The sequence below is a fragment of the Anolis sagrei genome, chromosome 11, assembly GCF_037176765.1.
Source record: "Anolis sagrei isolate rAnoSag1 chromosome 11, rAnoSag1.mat, whole genome shotgun sequence".
NCBI classification, from domain to species: Eukaryota; Metazoa; Chordata; class Lepidosauria; order Squamata; family Dactyloidae; genus Anolis; species Anolis sagrei.
Genome location: NC_090031.1, coordinates 11,488,694 through 11,510,000, shown reverse-complemented (window position 1 = coordinate 11,510,000; position 21,307 = coordinate 11,488,694). Strand labels below are relative to the sequence as shown.

The 21,307-nt window shown below is 43.9% G+C and overlaps 1 protein-coding gene across 2 annotated transcripts in view; it reads left to right on the top strand.

Moving 5' to 3' along the window:
- The window catches only part of ASTN2 (astrotactin 2), a 796,374-nt gene that overhangs the window by 469,037 nt on the left and 306,030 nt on the right, over positions 1-21,307 (top strand). For both annotated transcript variants that reach the window (XM_067471887.1, XM_067471888.1), the window contains exons 7-8: positions 7,572-7,739; positions 18,179-18,263. In XM_067471887.1, coding sequence (XP_067327988.1) covers positions 7,572-7,739; positions 18,179-18,263 — 253 coding nt within the window. The remainder of the gene's footprint in view (positions 1-7,571; positions 7,740-18,178; positions 18,264-21,307) is intronic.

The window sequence follows — 21,307 nt, the reverse complement described above, 5'->3', positions numbered from 1 at the left end:
ACCTTGACTTTGGGAGTTGTAGTTCACCTACATCTAGAGAGCACTGTGGACTCTGGACCAAACTTGGCACAAGCACTCAACATGCCCAAATATTAACACAGATTGAGTTTAGGGAAAACAGACCCTGACATTTAGGAGTTGTAGTCGATGGGATTCACAGTTCACCTACAATCAAAGAGCATTCTGAACCCCACGAATGACAGGATATAGATAGAGGGGGGGGGGGGAGTTGTAGTTGCTAGGATTTATAGTTCACCTACAATCAAATAACATGATAGAATTGAACCAACCAGGGCATACAGGACTCCCATGACCAACAGAAAACACTAGAAGGGTTTGGTGAGTATTGACCTTGAGTTTGGGAGTTGTAGTTCATCTTTATCCAGAGAGCACTGTGGACTCGAACAATGATGGATCTGAACCAAACTTGGCACAAGCACTCAATACGCCCAAATATGAACACAGATGGAGTTTGGGGAAAATAGACCTTGACATTTGGGAGTTGTAGTTACTGGGATTTATAGTTCACCTACAATCACAGAGCATTCTGAACCCCACCAACTATAGAATTGGGCCAAACCTCCCACACAGAACCTCCATGACCACCAGAGTGGGCCACAGCAACGCATGACAGGGGACAGCTAGTCTATATAACTAAAAAATTTAAGTTCATTTGTGGGATTAACAGAACACAAAAACCACTTGGCGAATTGACACCAAATTTGGAGACAAGACACCTAACAGTCCAAAGAGTGTCCATCACCCCTAAACACACACACACACACACACAAATCCCCAGCAGAACAGACTTAAAAACCCAAAAATACGCCATATATATATATACAAATACACTCACACATATACACATTCATACACACACATGTATATATGCACAAAAACACACAATATATATATATATATATACACACACACACACACACGTATATATGCACAAAAACACACACACACACATATATACACACACATATATACACCCACATTATACATATATAGGGAGCCCCGGTGGCGCAGTGGGTTAAAGCACTGAGATGCTGAGCTTGTTGATCGAAAGGTCGCAGGTTCGATTCCGGGGAGCGGCGTGAGCTTCCGCTGTCAGCCCTAGCTTCTGCCAACCTAGCAGTTCGAAAACATGCAAATGTGAGTAGATCAATAGGTACTGCTCCGGCGGGAAGGTAACGGCGCTCCATGCAGTCATGCTGGCCACATGACCTTGGAGGTGTCTACGGACAACGCTGGCTCTTTGGCTTAGAAATGGAGATGAGCACCACACCCCAGAGTCAGACATGACTGGACTTAATGTCAGGGGACTACCTTTACCTTATATATATATATATATATATATATATATATATATATATACACACACACACACACACACACACACACACATATATGCACACATATAAACGCATATATACACACACAAACCACATATACACAGACTGGACCACAGCAACACGTGGCAGGGGACGGCTAGTAATAAATAATACATCAAACAGTATAAAATCGCAGCATTTAAGACAAAGAGATCAATCTCAAAGGGCAGGGCCGATTCCAAAAGATTAAAAATTAAAACACTGGGTGAGACAGAAGTTTAATGTGTCTGGACAGGGGATCCGGGGGATGAGTAAGAAATGATTGCACTAACAGATAGAATAAAGTGCTTGCGAAGGCATTTGCAGGACTTGGTGAGGTCAGGGAATTATTGTTCATCCATTCATTGAAGGCACACTGGAACAGCCAAGTTTCCAAGCTCTTCCTGAAGATTGCCAGGGTGGGGGCTTGCCTAATTTGTCTGTATAGCATTGCGGCTGCACGCATTCCAATTGCCAAAGTTTGCAAAGGAGAGAAAACATCAAGCATCAAAAATTGGAAGGATAAACTGTGGGATTATGCACAGATGGCTACGATTTCTAGCAATTTGAAATATGAAAATCATGGAATATTTGAAAGAAATTGGAAGGTGGCCTTAGCATACTTAACGAGAGAGTTAAAGAAATAAAAACAAGAGGAATTTATTGAATTAGAGCAGGGGTCCTCAAACTAAGGCCCGCGGGCCGGATACGGCCCACCAAGGGCATTTATCCAGCCCGCGCAGCCTGGCCTGGCCTGGCGCAAAGCCCCTCGCCGTTTCTCTCTCTCCCTCCAGAGCGGCTTCAGGCGGGGTCGCACTGGACCAGGCTTCTCTCTCTTCCTTTCTTTCCTTCCTTTCTTCCTTCCTTCCTTCCCCTTCCCCCTTTCTCTCCCCTTCCCCTTCCTTCTCCTTTCCCGGGGAAGCCAGCGTTGCCTGGCCACGCCCACCCGGCGCCACCTCCGCCTGTTCTCCTGGCGCGGCTGGGAGGGGAACAGGAGGCACCTCATGGCCGCAGATCTTCTTCTGCTGCGCTCTCTTTTTCTCCGTGGCCACGAGGTGCCTCCTGCTTCCCTCCCAGCCACGCCAGGAGAACAAGCGGAGGCGGCGCCTGGCCCGGTGTCCCCATCTGGTAGGCTTCTCCCTTCCACATGGGAGAGAAGAATTTCGTTTTTCCTGCCAAAGTGGAGTATCTTGCATTTGTCACTGTTGAACTTCATTTTGTTAATTTTGGCCCATCTCTCTAATCTGTCAAGATCGTTTTGAATTCTGCTCCTGTCCTCCGGAGTATTGGCTATCCCTCCCAATTTGGTGTCGTCTGCAAACTTGATGATCATGCCTTCTAGCCCTTTCCTTTGGAAGGTTGTTCCAGAGGTGGGGGGCCACCACCGAGAAGTCCCTTTCTCTCGTCCCCACCAACCATAGTTGTGACGGTGTTGGGAATGAAAGGAGGGTCTCCCCGGAAGATCTTAGAGTTCACACCAGTTTTTCCTCAATCTTGTAGACCAGGAAAATGAGCTTCTAATACCCTTTTGTGGTATTTCCTCTGCTAAATAGTATCCAGTGATTGGACTGGCAGCACTCCAAGATTGCTGAGGATATGTGTATCTGAGAATGAGTGAGTTTAAGAAAACCGTGTGCTCTTTTGTTCCTTTTTTTGAGGGGGGAAAAGGTTATTTTCCCCCAGTGAGACGTTCAAGTACTGCCTAGCATCCTCTAATGAGAGTCTGTAATTGCCGTGAAGTTTTATATGCATCACACAGGTCTGTAAAATGCCAAATTAATGGTGGAAACACGTTGCACAGCGTCGCCAGACAGCAAAGTGGAAGCTGCCTGCCCCTTGGCCGGCAAGTTTGTATTTTTCAGGGGTCACTGACTGGCTGGTGATGGACAGGTTTAATAGAGGAAAAGGTCTCCGATCTAGTTAGCAGTCTAAATATATTGACTGTATTAGAAAAGCCGGGTCTAAACCGCCAGGATGGTGCAGCGATGGGAAATAACAGTGTTGGTTTTGTAGCCGATTCCCAGAATGTCAGAATGCTAAATAAGCCGTGACTTCATTTGCTTCCCAAATCCCGAGCCATGATTGGCGTGCGAGTGAACTTTAATTGTTTCGTCTGATTGTTTATCGCCTTCCCCTATGGCTGTCTCTACCGCGATGCTCACCGAGTTGGATGCAGCGATTACCACCCGTTCCCCTAATTTTCCCCTTGATCTCTGCAGACAAACACTAAGATCGGAGACAGCTTTCCACTTTGCTTTTTAATTAAATGTGTTGCTTGAAACTGTTTATTTTTTGGGGAAGGACTCCGTCTCTCCATATGCCTCGTGCCCTTAGAGGTGACCTGGTATTATGCGTGTTTGTCCAGGTGTTTACACCTGTGTATGTCAAGCCCTCGCTCCTTCCTTTCTGGCTGAACAGTTGCTTATTACATCTCACAGCTGAACAAGCTCAAATATACGACTGCGGCAGCAGTGAAGGGAAAGGGTGCAAATTGCAGAGTAATTCACTGGAAATGAAGGATTAGCTTCCAGTTTATTGACTTAGTTCATTACCCTGTTTGCCCGTTTGGTGCCTTTACAGGACTCGTTGATAGGAAAGGAGGGATGCTCATTGTTGTGAATGCTGGGATTTGTTGGTGATACCTTGGGGCCATGTTTGATGACTGCTTTTAATCCATTTGTGTGGAGCAGAAGTGGGAATATCGTGATGCTCCAGATGGGAGTTGTTATTCAACATAATTCTGGCTACAGATGTAGAGTGGAATAGATTGTTAGTCTGCATGAGCAAAGGTAGCTCAAACTGTTGGTAGAACATCATCATGCTGGAAGCCATGGAGATGCCTAGAGAGAATTCTTCTGTAGACATGTGTAGGCCCTCCAGTCCATTCTATGGCCAACGTCTAGCAGAAATTGATCATAGCAACATGCTGGAAGACATAGAGATGACTAGAGGAAACATTTCTGTAGGCATTTGTAGGCCCTGCTGTGCCATACTATAGCCAATATCAAGAAGAAGTTGGCTATAGTGTCATGCTGGAAGACATAGAGATGTCTAGAGGGAATGCTTCCATAGGCATTTGTATGCCTTCCAGTGCCATTCTATGGCCAGCGTCTACAGAAATTGACCATAGTGTCATGCTGGAAGACATAGAGATACTTAGAGGGAACACTTCTGTAGACATTTGTTGGCCCTCCAATGTCATTCTATGGCCAACGTCTAGCAAAAGTTAGCCATTGTGTCATACTGGGAGACATAGAGATGCCTAGAGAGAATGCTTCCACAGGCCTCCAATGTCTCATAAGTTGACCATAGCATCATGCTGGAAGACACAGAGAAGTCTAGAGGGGACACTCTCATAGGCATTTGTAGGCCCTTCAGTGTCATTCTATAGCCAATGTCTAGCATAAGTTGACCATAGTGTCATGCTGGAAGACATAGAGATGCCTAGAGCGAATACTTCTATAGGAATTTGTAGGCCCTCCAGTGCCATTCTGTAGTCAACATCTAGCAGAAGTTGACCATAGTTTCATGCTGGAAGACATAGAGATTCCTGGAGGGAATGCTTCCACAGGCCCTCCAGTGCCATTCTTTGGGCAACGTCTAGCAGAAGTTGACCATAGCATCATGCTGGAAGACATAGAAAAGTCTAGGTGGAACACTTCCATAGACATTTGTAGGCCCTTCAATGTCATTCTATGGCCAACATCTAGGAGAAGTTACCATAGAGTTATGCTGGAAGACAGAGAGATGCCTAGAGGGAATACTTCCATAGGCATTTGTAGGACCTGCAGTGCCATACTATGGCCAACATCTTACAGAAGTTGACCATAGTATCATGCTGGAAGACATAGAGAAGTCTAGAGGGAACAATTCCATAGGCGTCTGTAGGACCTCCAGTGCCATTCTTTGGGCAACGTCTAGCAGAAGTTGACCATAGCATCATGCTGGAAGACACAGAGATGCCTAGAGGGAACTCTTCCATAGGCATTTGTAAACCCTCCAGTGTAATTCTATGGCTGACGTCTAGCAGAAGTTGTCCATAGTGTCATGCTGGAAGACAGAAAGATACTTAGAGGGAATGCTTCAGTTGGCTTTTGTAGGCCTTCTAGCAGAAGTTGGTCATAACATCATGCTTATTTCGGTCACATTTTGTATTGTGATTCCAGTGTTGATGAAGGCAGTTTTTGGAATTTTTATAGTGGAATGAATGGAGTGATTTTAATGGATGGATGGATGGCTGGATGGATGAATGGGGTGGTGGCAGCTTTTTAATAGCCCATCTTTCCCTCTATATACCCTCTTTTATGCCTCCCATTGATTTCGATTAAGGGATCGTTTTACAACGGGAAAGATAGAATCAGACCTAAATTTGGTGATTTAATGTAAGCTTATGCTCTGCCGGCGCATCCAGAGAGTTATATAAATTGCTTAAATTGCAATGCAAAACACTGTTATTATATATATATAATATATATATATATATATATATATATATATATATGGAGAAAGTAAGGAGAAGAGAAAGACGTGGTCAAAAGAAGAGACGGAAACACAGCTGAACAATTTGGCCTGTTTTGTTGGCTCTTAGGATATTTAACAAGGGAAAAAGAACAAAGCTTTGGTCTGCTTTCTATCCCATTTTGTTCCAGGAAGTATGTGTTTTTGAAATGTCAAAAAACTTCAAGCCTCTCATGTGGAAGCTTTTAAACAAGCTTGCTGAACTTTGATGGAGACCTCTGGATGAAGAGTTGAACTTCTGACACCGCCGGGGCTGCCTTCGCTTTGATATGAATGCAGGGCTGGAAGGAGGGGGGGAATAATGCAATAAATATGGGTAAACCCCCCTGCGGGCCCTAGTACAACCAAGAATCAGTTGCGCTAGAGGCAATGCATCCTCTGGTGCCTTTGAAGAAAGAGCTGCTCGCCCCTCAGCCCTCTTTCTCCCCTGACGTTGCTTCATTGCAGACTTCGCTTGGGTTTTGGATGGGCAAATACACATTCCTATTATACTCCAATACCTCTTTCTCAACTATCCGTATAAATAAAAATGTAATGTTTGTTTGTTTGTGGGATTAACAGAACTCAAAAAGCACTGGATGAATTGACAGCAAATTTGGACACAAGATACCTCTCAGGCCAACGAGTGACCATCACTCATAAAAACACTGAAAAAACCCAGAAGGGACTTAAAAAGCCAAAAAACCAAAAAATACATTACAGCGCACGTGCAAAGCCACACACACAAACACAAACACATATATAAACACACACACACACACACAGAAAGGAGGAAGGAAGGAAGGAAGGAAGGAAGGAAGGAAGGAAGGAAGGAAGGAGAGAAGGAGGAAGAGAAGGAAGGAAAGAAAGAAGGGTAGAGAAGGAAGGAAGGAGAGAAGGAGGGAGAAAAGAAGGGAAAGAAGAAGGGAAGGAGAGAAAGAAGGAAAGAAATAAAGGTAGAGAGGGAGGGAGAGAAATAGGGAGAGAAGAAGGGAGAGAAGGAGAGAAGGAAGGAAAAAAGAAGGGTAGGGAAGGAAGGAGTGAAGGAGGGAGAGAAAGAGGGACAGAGAGAAGGGTAGAGAAAGAAAGAAAGAAGGGTAGAGAAGGAAGGAGGGAGAGAAGAAGAGAAAGAAAGAAAGGAGGGAGGGAGCAAAAGGGGGGGAAAGAGGAAAGGAAGGAGGGAAGGAGAGAAGGAAAGAAGGAAAGGCAGAAAAGGAAGGAAGGAGAGAAGGAGGGAGAGAAAGAGGGAAAGAAGGAGGGAAGGAGAGAAAGAAAGAAGGTTAGAGAAGGAAGGAAGAGAAGGAGGGAGAGAATGAAATAAAAAAGTGAAAGAGGGAAGGAAGGAGAGAAGGAATGAAAGAGAGAAAGAGGGAGGGAAGGAAGTAAGGATGGAACCAAAGAGCAAAGGAGGTGAGGAAAGAAACAGGTAGAGAAGGAAGAAAGAAGCAGGGAAAGAACTTCCTTCCTCCTTTCTGTGTGTGTGTGTGTGTTTATATATGTGTGTGTGTGGCTTGTATGGGGGGAAGAAATGAAATAAGTGATGAGAGAAACTAGAAGAAAGAGGCCATCTGTAGACCCCCCCCCCCCCAACAAAACCCCACATTTGAAAATGTGTGATTGCAGAAGAAAGGCCTGTTTGCAAAGAAACTGTTCTCTTTTAACTCCCCAGCTTTTACTGTCTCCCTTTTTCTGTTGCAGGGAGCAGCTTTGTTGTGAGCGAGGGAAGCTATCTGGACATCTCCGACTGGCTAAACCCAGCCAAGCTCTCCCTCTATTACCAAATCAATGCCACGTCTCCTTGGGTGAGGGATCTGTGTGGACAGAGGACTACAGATGCCTGCGAACAGCTTTGCGATCCAGATACTGGTAAGTGGATAGAATGAGTTACGCTGCCAGGAGGCCCGTCCTTGAAGTCCATGCGGAGATGTGGTTGCAGGCAACATGCTCTCCCACCTCCATCACTCTTTTGTTGTTGTTGTTGGGTAACAGCAAGGAGAGATGTGGCACGCTGCTCTTTCCTGGCTCAGATTGATCCTTGGTTTCAAAGAAATACATATCCCCAAGCAAGTGCTGGCAAAAAATATATATAAAAGATTAATTGGATTTGTTCATCCAGGAGCCGTTGAAAGCCAGTGTTGATTTTTCTTCTCCTTTCCCCCTTCGGCTGATGCCTGCCAGTGACAAACTACCAAGCTAGGGAAAGTTTTAAACACAGTTGGGGAAAAAAAACACAGAATGGAGGCGGATTGCTTGGCAGCCCACCCGCATTACGTATGCAAATGCTCCAGCTGTTTCTATTTACTAACATATACGCCCAGCTTTATTTTTAGCACCATTTTCTCCTTTTGGGGGACGTCATATTAGCATTTTACCCAACTGACAAGCCCTATATTTAGGCAGGCCTTTGGGGAGAAGCAACATACTGTTTTTTGTTGTGATGGTTGGTAAATTTATTGGTTTTTTATATCACACATAAAACGTCTTCCCCTTAGGAAAATGAAATGAAACCTTATACATGTGCTTCTAGGATACAGTGATTTGGGAAAGCCTAACTTAAAGCCTCTCCAGGTGAAATAGAGAGATTTAAACTGGCTGTGGATAGTGAGACCTGTGCCGCGGATAGGGAGACCTGTGTTGCGGATAGTGAGACCTGTGCCGCGGATAGTGAGACCTGTGCCGTGGATAGTGAGACCTGTGCTGCGGATAGTGAGACCTGTGCCGTGGATAGTGAGACCTGTGCCGCGGATAGTGAGACCTGTGCCGCGGATAGTGAGACCTGTGCCGCGGATAGTGAGACCTGTGCCGTGGATAGTGAGACCTGTGCCGCGGATAATGAGACCTGTGCCGCGGATAGTGAGATCTGTGCTACGGATAGAGACCTGTGCCACGGATAATGAGACCTCTGCCGCGGATAGTGAGACCTGTGCCGCAGATAATGAGACCTGTGCCACGGATAGTGAGACCTGTGCCACGGATAGTGAGACCTGTGCCGTGGATAGTGAGACCTGTGCCGCGGATAGTGAGACCTGTGCCGCGGATAGTGAGATCTGTGCTACGGATAGAGACCTGTGCCACGGATAATGAGACCTCTGCCGCGGATAGTGAGACCTGTGCCGCAGATAGTGAGACCTGTGCCACGGATAGTGAGACCTGTGCTGTGGATAGTGAGACCTGTGTCGCGGATAGTGAGACCTGTGCTGCGGATAGAGAGACCTGTGCCGCGGATAATGAGACCTGTGCCGCAGATAATGAGACCTGTGCTGCGGATAGTGAGACCTGTGCTGCGGATAGTGAGACCTGTGCCGCGGATAATGAGACCTGTGCCATGGATAATGAGACCTGTGCTGCAGATAGTGAGACCTGTGTCGCGGATAATGAGACCTGTGCCGCGGATAGTGAGACCTGTGCTGCGGATAGTGAGACCTGTGCCACGGATAATGAGACCTCTGCCGCGGATAGTGAGACCTGTGCCGCAGATAGTGAGACCTGTGCCACGGATAGTGAGACCTGTGCCACGGATAGTGAGACCTGTGTCACGGATAGTGAGACCTGTGCTGTGGATAGAGAGACCTGTGCCGCGGATAATGAGACCTGTGCCGCGGATAATGAGACCTGTGCTGCGGATAGTGAGACCTGTGCTGCGGATAGTGAGACCTGTGCCGCGGATAATGAGACCTGTGCCACGGATAATGAGACCTGTGCTGCGGATAGTGAGACCTGTGTCGCGGATAATGAGACCTGTGCCGCGGATAATGAGACATGTGCCACAGATAATGAGACCTGTGCCGTGGATAGTGAGACCTGTGCTGCGTATAGTGAGACCTGTGCTGCGTATAGTGAGACCTGTGCTACGGATAGAGACCTGTGCCACGGATAATGAGACCTCTGCCACAGATAATGAGACCTCTGCCGCGGATAGTGAGACCTGTGCCGCAGATAGTGAGACCTGTGCCACGGATAGTGAGACCTGTGCCACGGATAGTGAGACCTGTGTCGTGGATAGTGAGACCTGTGCTGCGGATAGAGAGACCTGTGCCGCGGATAATGAGACCTGTGCCGCGGATAATGAGACCTGTGCTGCGGATAGTGAGACCTGTGCTGCGGATAGTGAGACCTGTGCCGCGGATAATGAGACCTGTGCCACGGATAATGAGACCTGTGCTGCGGATAGTGAGACCTGTGCTGCGGATAATGAGACCTGTGCCGCGGATAATGAGACCTGTGCTGCGGATAGTGAGACCTGTGCTGCGGATAGTGAGACCTGTGCCGCGGATAATGAGACCTGTGCCACGGATAATGAGACCTGTGCTGCGGATAGTGAGACCTGTGTCGCGGATAATGAGACCTGTGCCGCGGATAATGAGACATGTGCCACAGATAATGAGACCTGTGCCGTGGATAGTGAGACCTGTGCTGCGGATAGTGAGACCTGTGCTGCGTATAGTGAGACCTGTGCTACGGATAGAGACCTGTGCCACGGATAATGAGACCTCTGCCACAGATAATGAGACCTCTGCCGCGGATAGTGAGACCTGTGCCGCAGATAGTGAGACCTGTGCCACGGATAGTGAGACCTGTGCCACGGATAGTGAGACCTGTGTCGCGGATAGTGAGACCTGTGCTGCGGATAGAGAGACCTGTGCCGCGGATAATGAGACCTGTGCCGCGGATAATGAGACCTGTGCTGCGGATAGTGAGACCTGTGCTGCGGATAGTGAGACCTGTGCCGCGGATAATGAGACCTGTGCCACGGATAATGAGACCTGTGCTGCGGATAGTGAGACCTGTGCTGCGGATAATGAGACCTGTGCCGCGGATAATGAGACCTGTGCTGCGGATAGTGAGACCTGTGCTGCGGATAGTGAGACCTGTGCCGCGGATAATGAGACCTGTGCCACGGATAATGAGACCTGTGCTGCGGATAGTGAGACCTGTGTCGCGGATAATGAGACCTGTGCCGCGGATAATGAGACATGTGCCACAGATAATGAGACCTGTGCCGTGGATAGTGAGACCTGTGCTGCGGATAGTGAGACCTGTGCTGCGTATAGTGAGACCTGTGCTACGGATAGAGACCTGTGCCACGGATAATGAGACCTCTGCCACAGATAATGAGACCTCTGCCGCGGATAGTGAGACCTGTGCCGCAGATAGTGAGACCTGTGCCACGGATAGTGAGACCTGTGCCACGGATAGTGAGACCTGTGTCGCGGATAGTGAGACCTGTGCTGCGGATAGAGAGACCTGTGCCGCGGATAATGAGACCTGTGCCGCGGATAATGAGACCTGTGCTGCGGATAGTGAGACCTGTGCCATGGATAATGAGACCTGTGCCGTGGATAGTGAAACCCAAAGCGCAGATACCGAGTCCCATTAAGTAAATACTGGTACCAGCAGCGATTCATGTTCCTGGTGAAATGAAGAAGTGAATCCAATGTTCCCAAATACATCTCACCAAGTTGAAGAAGCAACCACCAAAATATTTTCTTCAAATCCTCTTATAGTTTTATTTCATGTAATTGTTGCTTTGGGCTTGGCCTCATGTAAGCCGCACCGAGTCCCTATCGGGGAGCTGGAGCGGGGTACAAATAAAGTTGTTTATTATTATTATTATTATTATTATTGTGCCAAGGCTTATCAAATATGCTGCTCTGTGGGCAAGCAGATGGCAACTACTGGATGGCCTATGTTCTGTATCAGAAACTAGAGCTGATGTGGTCTATCTAATGCAATTTTCTGAATCAGCACCCCAAAGAACCAAACCGAATCTAAAGTTGACCAAAAACTGATTTGTAACCCTTTTTGGTACTAATGTTGGAGAGTGGTCCCTGGTAAAAAAAAAAAAAAATTGGGAACCACTGGATTGAGAGGTGGTTAGGCAGACAGATAAAAATATGGTAGGTAGATAGATAGATCAATTGATGATAGATAGATAGATGATAGATAGATAGATGATAGATAGATAGATAGATAGATAGATAGATAGATAGATAGATAGATAGATAGATGATAGAGAGCTGGTTAGGCAGACAGATAGACAGATAGATGGTAGATAGGTAGGTAAGTTGGTAGAGATCAAGAGACAGGTAGATAAAAAGATGATAGCTAGATCAATAGATTGATTAATTGATTGATTGATTGGTGGTTAGGTAGACGGATAGCCAGACATATTGTGATAGATAGATAGATAGATAGATAGACGACAGACAGACAGACATATAGATATATATAGAGAGATAGGTAGATAAACAGATGATAGCTAGATCAATAGTCTGATTGAGTGATAGATAGATAGATAGATAGATAGATAATAGATAGATAGATAGATAGATGATAGAGAGGTAGTTAGGTAGACGGATAGCTGGACACATGGTGATAGATAGATAGATAGATAGATAGATAGATAGATAGATAGATAGATAGATAGAGACAGGTAGATAAACAGATGATAGATCAGTCGACTGATTGATTGATCAATCAATAGATAAATGATAAATAGATAGATGATGGAGATGTGGTTAGGCAGACAGATAGACAGACAGATGGTTGGCTAATAGATAGATATTAGGTAGGTAGGTAGATAGACAGAGGTAGATGAACATATGATAGATAGATCAGTAGATTGATTGATTGACTGATAGATAGATAGATAGATAGATAGATAGACGGTAGATAGATAATAGAGATGTGATTAGGCAGACAGATGGTAGATAGATAGATATAGATAGGGAGATAGATATAGATAGTAGGCTTGGGCGGTTTCGTTCGTTAATTTCGTAATTCGTTATTAATTCGTATTTAAATTAGCTTACGATCCAATATTGAGCCATGCAGGAATAGTGTGAGGAGTAAATTAGATTCGAAACAATTTTTTCAATTTATTTCGTTATTGTTTCGTTATTGTTTCATAATTATTTTGTAATTATTTCGTAATTATTTTATCACACCAACAGTCAACAACAGAGGGAGAGGGAAGCTTCAGAAGTTCCCCCTGTCCCATTTGGAGATTTTTTAAGCATATTGCGCAATTGCGTCCGCCATTAACGAATCGATTCGTAATTATACGAAATTTCGTATATTTTGAAATTTTTAAAAGGAAAATTTTGGAATTATTAAAAAAACGAAACGCGATGGACCCCTAAAAACGAAACGAGTTTAGAAACAATTTTTTTCGTTGTTACCTAAGCCAGATAGATAGATAGATAGATAATAGAGAGGTGGTTAGGCAGACAGATGGTAGATAGATAGATAGATAGATAGATAGATAGATAGATAGGTAGATAGATAGATAGAGATAGAGAGAAAACAGAGAGGTGGTTAGGCACACAGATGGTAGATAGATAGATAGATAGATAGATAGATAGATAATAGAGAGGTGGTTTGGCAAACAGACAGATGGTAGATAGATAGATGATAGATAATAGAGAAGTGGTTTGGCAGACAGATAGACAGATGGTAGGTAGATAGATATAGATAGATAGATAGATAGATAGATAGATAGATAGATAGATGATAGACAGACAGTCAGACAGACAATAGAGAGGTGGTTTGGCAGACAGAGACAGATGGTAGGTAGGTAGATGATAAATAGATACATGGTAGAGATGTGGTTAGGCAGACAGATAGATAGACAGATGGTTGGCTGGTAGGTAGATAGATAGATAGATAGACAGACAGACAGATAGAGGTAGGTAAACAGATGGCAGATAGATCAATAGACTGATTGATTGACTGATCAATCGATCGATAGAAAGATAGATGATACATAGATAATAGAGAGGTGGTTAGGCAGACAGATAAGACAGACAAATGGTAGGTAGATAGATAGATAGATAGATAGATAGATAGATAGATAGATAATAGAGAGGTGGTTTGGCAGACAGATAGACAAATGGTAGATAGATAGATAAATAGATAGATAGATAGATAGATAGAGATAGCGAGACAAATAAAAGTGGATCTCTTTCAGTGTAAATAAACAATAGGATTATATCCTATGTTTATAAAATGCATTTTTGGCCAAAAGAGCAAGTGTCTCCTTAGGTTTGAATCAGTCGGAGAAAATGTTATCCAAAATAAACAATAACCGGAGAGGAACCAACACTGTGAGTAATAGGTGCAAGAGAGCCTGTGAGCATTGCATTAATGACGATAGGTCAGTGATCATTGATATTAGGATTCAGATGCCATGTCTTCCGAGTTGAGAAATATCCTGGAAGGGCATGGAAACGTTTCTCAAACGAAACAAGGGAAGTCCAGAGGTCAAAATGTGTTTTCTCCTAGAAAGCTAATGCATCCTCCCAAGGAGGGAGAAATCTGTGATTATATTAAGTGTCTCATAGGGATTAAGGCAAGTCGCTTTCCCCGAGGGAAGCCAAACAGGCTTTTTTTTTTTAAGCGTTAAGGGTCTCTGCCTGCAAAAAGGGGGGGATAAGACAAGCTAATGATGTGCTAAATTGCAACAGCACCTTCATAAAATATTCACCATCTTAAACACGTCTAATATTAAAGATTAAATGTCCTGGGATTTGTCCTAGCCGACTCCAGAGGCCTGATTTATGATCTGCCAGAAGCCGGCTCACTTTGTGATTCATGATGCAAGGTTTCGAAATTTAACCTCTTTGGGAGGGGAGAAAAAAAAGAATGGAAGTGGATAAGGGAAGATCTGGCCCTTAAGTGAGCAAGGAGGAGCTGCCCTTTCCCGGGGAGTGGAGGCATTGCTTGAAGGGGTGGCCCCGGCTGCACGCTCATTTGTTTTAGGAACTGGCGCACCAATGGAAAGAGCCATTAATAAGCCATTTTCTTCCTCCGGTGCTTAGCATGCAAGTTTCTCTCTGCCTGGGTCATTAATTCCTCACACTTACTGCATAACAAATATGTGTTCTGCAATCAAGCCGCGTTGGGAAAGCGCTTGCAAAGCAGACCGGCCAGACAACAGGGTTCTTCATCAGAGGAAAGGCAAATATTTCTTTTTCCTCTCATTTTTGTCTTTTTTCTCCATCCCATCCATAATCAAGAGTCTCCCCTTATAGATGAGAATTGACATGGACCACACAATAAATGATAGCATACAGCCTCCAAGGCAGATCCTGGTCAATTTTAAAGACACGTTTACTGTATATACTCATGTACGAGGGTGGGTCAAAAAGTTTTGCCTCCTGTGTCATAAAAATGTTATAAATGAACATATAAAATCATAGAATCATAGAGTTAGAAGAGACCTCACGAGATAGGTAAATAAACAGATGATAGCTAGATCAGTATACTGATTGATTGATTGATTGATTGATTGATAGACAAATAGAGAGAGAGAGAGGTGGATAAACACATGATAAGTAGATCAATACATTGATTGATTGATTCATCGATAGATAGACAAATAGATAGAGAGAGAGAGGTAGATAAACACATGATAGCTAGATCAATACATTGATTGATTCATTGATTGATTGATCAATAGATAGACAAAGAGAGAGAGAGATAGGTAGATAAACACATGATAACTAGATCAATACATTGATTGATTGATTGATTGATTGATTGATAGACAAATAGAGAGAGAGAGAGAGAGAGAGGTGGATAAACACATGATAAGTAGATCAATACATTGATTGATTGATTCATCGATAGATAGACAAATAGATAGAGAGAGAGAGGTAGATAAACACATGATAGCTAGATCAATACATTGATTGATTCATTGATTGATTGATTGATCAATAGATAGACAAAGAGAGAGAGAGATAGGTAGATAAACACATGATAACTAGATCAATACATTGATTGATTGATTGATCAATAGATAAACAGACAGGCAGATAATAAAGAGGTGGTTAGGCAGACAAACAGACAAATGGTAGATAAATAGATAGATAGATAGATAGATAGATAGATAGGGGTAGAGGTAGATAAAGACATGATAGCTAGATCAATAGACTGGTTGATTTCGATAAATAGACAGACAGACAGGCAGATAGATAGATAGATGATAGATTGATAATAGAGAGGTGGTTAGGCAGACAGACAGACAAATGGTAGGTAGGTAGGTAGATAGATAGATAGATAGATAGATAGATAGATAGATAGATAGATAGATAGATAGGTAGAAAGGTAGAGAGGTAGAGAGGTAGAGAGGTAGATAAAGACATGATAGCTAGATCAATAGATTGATTGATTGTTCAATAAATAGACAAACAAACAGACAGACAGACAGATAATAGAGAGGTGGTTAGGCAGACAGACAGACAAATGGTAGAGAGAGAGAGAGAGAGAGAGAGAGAGATAGGTAGATAAACACATGATAGATAGATCAATAGACTGATTGATTGATCGATAGATCGACAGACAGACAGACAGATAGATGATAGATAGATAGATAGATAGATAGATAGATAGATAATAGAGAGGTGGTTAGGCAGATGGATAGACAGACAAATGGTAGGCAGACAAAGAGAAAGGCAGATAAACACATGGTAGTTAGATCAATAGATTTATTGATTGACAGACAGACAGACAGACAGACAGACAGATGATAGATAATAGAGAGGAGGTTAGGCAGACAGACAGACAAATGGTAGACAGACACAGACAGAGAGATAGAAAGAGATAGGTAGATAAACAGATGATATCTAGATCAATAGACTGATTGATTGATCGATAGACAGACAGGCAGATGATAGATAGATGATAGATAGATAGATAGATAGATAGATAGATAATAGAGAGGGGGTTAGGCAGACAGATAGACAGACAAATGGTACACAGACAAAGAGACAGGCCTATAAACACATGATAGCGAGATCAATACATTGATTGACAGACAGATGGACGGACGGACAGACAGACAGACAGACAGATAGATAGATAGATAGATAGATGAGAGGTGGTTAGGCAGACGGATAGACAGACAAATGGTAGACAGACACAGTCAGAGAGATAGAGAGAGAGAGGTAGATAAACAGATGATATCTAGATCAATAGACTGATTGATTGATTGATCTATAGACAGACAGAAGATAGATAGATAGATAGATAGATAGATAGATAGACAGATAGACAGGCAGACAGGCAGACAGATAGACAGACAAATTGTAGTCAGACAGACACACACAGAGAGGTAGATAAACAGATGATATCTAGATCAATAGACTGATTGATTGATTGATTGATTGATTGATAGACAGGCAGACAGATAGATGATAGATAATAGAGAGGTGGTTAGGCAGACAGATAGACAGTCAAATGGTAGATGGACAGACAGATAGAGAGAGAGAGAGATAGGCAGATACAGATGATAGCTAGATCAATAGACTGATAGATAGATAAATAGATAGATAGATGATAGATAGATAGACAGATAGACAGACAGACAGATGATAGAGAAGTGTTTAGACAGACAGATAGACAGACAAATGGCCATTCTGCCAAGAAGCAGGAAAATCAAATTCAAAGCACCCCCGACAGATGGCCATACAGTCAAACTCCCTGCCAAGAAGCAGGAAAAATGCATTCAAAGCACCTCCAACAGATGGTCATCCAGCCTCTGTTTCAAAGCCTCCAAAGAGGGAGCCTCCACCACAGTGCTGGGCAGAGAGTTCCACTGCTGAACAGCTCTTTTTACAGTGAGGAAGTTCTTCCTAATGTTCAGATGGAATCTCCTTTCCTGTAGTTTGAAACCATTGTTGCATATCCTAGTCTCCAAGGCAGTGAAAACAAGTTCTTTCTCCCACCCTGGATATTCCACAGATATATATATATATATGTGTGTGTGTGTGTGTGTGTGTGTGTATACACACACACACACACACACACCCCATTTTCATAGTTTCCAACAGACCTCACAACCTCTGAGGATGCTTGCCATAGATGTAGGTGAAACGTCAGGAGAGAATGCTACCGGAACATGGCCTTGCAGCCTGAAAAACTTACAGCAACCCAGAAGAAGAAGAAATAGTCAACTTAGACATGAGTCTATACGGTAGTTCACATTTCTGCTCTGTCATGATGGGCTCCCACTCTGCAAGAGAACATCACTGATGCGCCATAATGGGCGCTTTCCCAGCATTAATGCTAGATAATACCTGCAAAGCTTTTCAGACTCTTGACAGCGATATGCCAGGCTAATTTTTGTAATTGATGCCTTCATTTTTATATTGCAACATTATGTTTCTGTGGAGTTTTTGAAAGAAAAGAATGATTTATGGATTGAGCTGCCATGAAGGAAGGGCATGTGTAGCATAACTAAGAAACAGAAGTGGCAACAAACTGGAGTTGAGCATCCCAGTATTCTCTCTTTCTTTTTCTAGGCGAGTGCAGCTGTCACAATGGCTACTCCCCCGATCCTGTCCATCGACATCTATGTGTGCGCAATGACTGGGGGCACAGTGAAGGGTAAGTGCAAGGAACCTTTTCTTTACTGTAGACCCTTTTAAATATGAGGGTTGAATGAAAAGTAATGCCTCCACCTTCGTAACTCCTTAACAGATGGCAGTACTTGGATGCAGCAGGTACTGGCTTGTTCAGTAGACTCTCCTCTACAGTTCCATTTTGCCAGGAAGCCTTAGCATTGAACGGTTGTGTTGTTAAAGTGCAGAGTATGGAACCCTGCGCAGACGATTGGTCAATGTGACGTAAGCAACGTGCAGTCATTGAATTCTTGACAGCGGAAGGTGTCACTCCAAAGGAGATTCATCAGAGAATGCAAGCTTTGAGTGCACCAAGCCAGCAGCACTTAACCTTTTCTTTACTGTAGGCCCCTTTAAATATGAGGGTTGAATGAAAAGTAATGCCTCCACCTTTGTAACTCCTCGACAGTTGGCAGTACTGGTCTGTGACAGGTACTGGCTTGTTCAGTAGACTCTCCTCTACAGTTCCATTTTGCCAGGAAGCCTTAGCATTGAATGGTTGTGTTGTTAAAGTGCAAAGTATAGAACCCTGCGCAGACGGTTAAGCAACGTGCAGTCATTGAATTCTTGACAGCGGAAGGTTTCACCCCAAAGGGGATTCATCAGAGAATGCAAGCTTTGAGTGCACCAGACCAGCAGCACATAACCTTTTCTTTACTGTGAATGCCTTTAAATATGAGGGTTGAATGAAAAGTAATGCCTCCACCTTCATAACTCCTCAACAGAATGCAGTACTGGTATGCAGCAGGTACTGGCTTGTTCAATAGACTCTCCTCTACAGTTCCATTTCGGCAGGAAGAGTTAGCATTGAATGGTTGTGTTGTTTGGCAGGAAGCCTTAGCATTGAACGGTTGTGTTGTTAAAGTGCAGAGTATGGAACCCTGCGCAGACGATTGGTCAATGTGACGTAAGCAACGTGCAGTCATTGAATTCTTGACAGCGGAAGGTGTCACTCCAAAGGAGATTCATCAGAGAATGCAAGCTTTGAGTGCACCAAGCCAGCAGCATTTAACCTTTTCTTTACTGTAGAATCTTTTAAATATGAGGGTTGAATGAAAAGTAATGCCTCCACCTTTGTAACTCCTCAACAGAATGCAGTACTGGTATGCAGCAGGTACTGGCTTGTTCAGTAGACTCTCCTCTATAAAGGCATGTAGCTGGGGAGGAAGGGTTGGGGGGCTTCAGCCGCCCCAAAAAAATTCTCATGGTGGTCCACGAGAAGGCTTTACTGGTACATCATTTAAACTGTTATGTTACTCATATCATGATCTGATCACCATACTCAATATATCCCATAAGCATGGGTGTATTGGGGTAACAATACAAAATGTTTGCTAGGATAGACCCTCTTTCACTCAGACTTAAGCCCCCCCCCCCCCCGAATCAAACTCAGCTCCCCCCGAAACAAAATCCTGGCTACGGGCCAGCAGGTACTGGCTTGTTCACCAGACTCTCCTCTACAGTTCCATTTCGGCGGGAAGAGTTAGCATTGAATGGTTGTGTTGCTTGGCAGGAAGCCTTAGCATTGAATGGTTGTGTTGTTAAAGTGCAAAGTATAGAACCCTGTGCAGACAGTTGGTCAATGCGACTTAAGCAACGTGCAGTCATTGCATTTTTGACAGCGGAAGGTTTCACCCCACAGGAGATTAATCAGAGAATGCAAGCTTTGAGTGCACCAAGCCAGCAGCACTTAACCTTTTCTTTACTGTAGACCCCTTTAAATAGGAGGGTTGAATGAAAAGTAATGCCTCCACCTTCGTAACTCCTCAACAGAATGCAGTACTGGTATGCGGCAGGTATTTATTTATTTATTTACAGTATTTATATTCCGCCCTTCTCACCCCGCCGGGGACTCAGGGCGGATTACAATGAACACATATATGGCAAACATTCAATGCCAATTTTGGCATACAACGTATACAGACACAGAGGCTATTTAACTTTTTCTGGCTGCCAGGGGAGCTGTCGCTTTCATCGTCCATCTGCGACACTGATGAAGTACTTCCGCATTCCCTGCATGCTTTTTGCTGGAGTGCTTTGCTGGAGTCTTTTTTATGGCCTCATAAATTCGTTAATTTAGCCTCCCCACACTTTAAGGTGGTACCTAATTTTCCTACTTGACAGATGCAACTGTCTTTTAGGTTGCAAAGGTCGACAACAGGCTTTACAATTGGTTGGAAGCACACTCAAACCCAGGCTGGCTTCGAACTCATGACCTTTTGGTCAGAGTGATCTTAATGCAGCTGACACTCAGCCAGCTGCGCCACAATCCCGGTGCTGGCTTGTTCACTACACTCTCCTCTACAGTTCCATTTTGGCGGGAAGAATTAGCATTGAATGGTTGTGTTGTTTGGCAGGAAACCTTAGCTTTGAATGGTTGTGTTGTTAAAGTGCAAAGTATGGAACCCTGCGCAGACGGTTGGTCAATGCGACTTAAGCAACGTGCAGTCATTGAAATCTTGACAGCAGAAGGGGTCCCCCCAAAGGAGATTAATCAGAGAATGCAAGCTGTTTATGGTGATTGTGTTTATGTGAGTGCTGTGCGTCATTGGGCGAGTAAGTTTAAAGATGTTGAGGTGGGAACACCTGACTTGTGTGATAAGCAAAGAGTTGGACGTCCTGTGACCACATACTTCACACGCCACCACAGCAGAACTTCAGAGACTGGATCTCACCACCATACGACATCCTCCATACAGTCCATCTGTTCCTGATAATGAAAGAAGATCTGTGGGGACATCATTATGCTTCTAATGAAGACATTGAGAGAACTGTGAGATGCTGGTTGCGGAAACAGTGTCAACTTCTTAAATGACGGCTTCAGAAAACTTGTTCATTGTTGGCAGAAATGTATCCAATTGTCTGGTGATTATGTGGAAAAGTGAATAGTGGTAATTAAAGAACACATTCTAAGGATTATTTCTGTGTTTGATTTATTAAAATATTCCCATCCAAACCCAAGTAACGAAGGTGGAGGCATTACTTTTCATTCAACCCTCGTACCTTTTGTTGCCATGGACCGCAAAGACT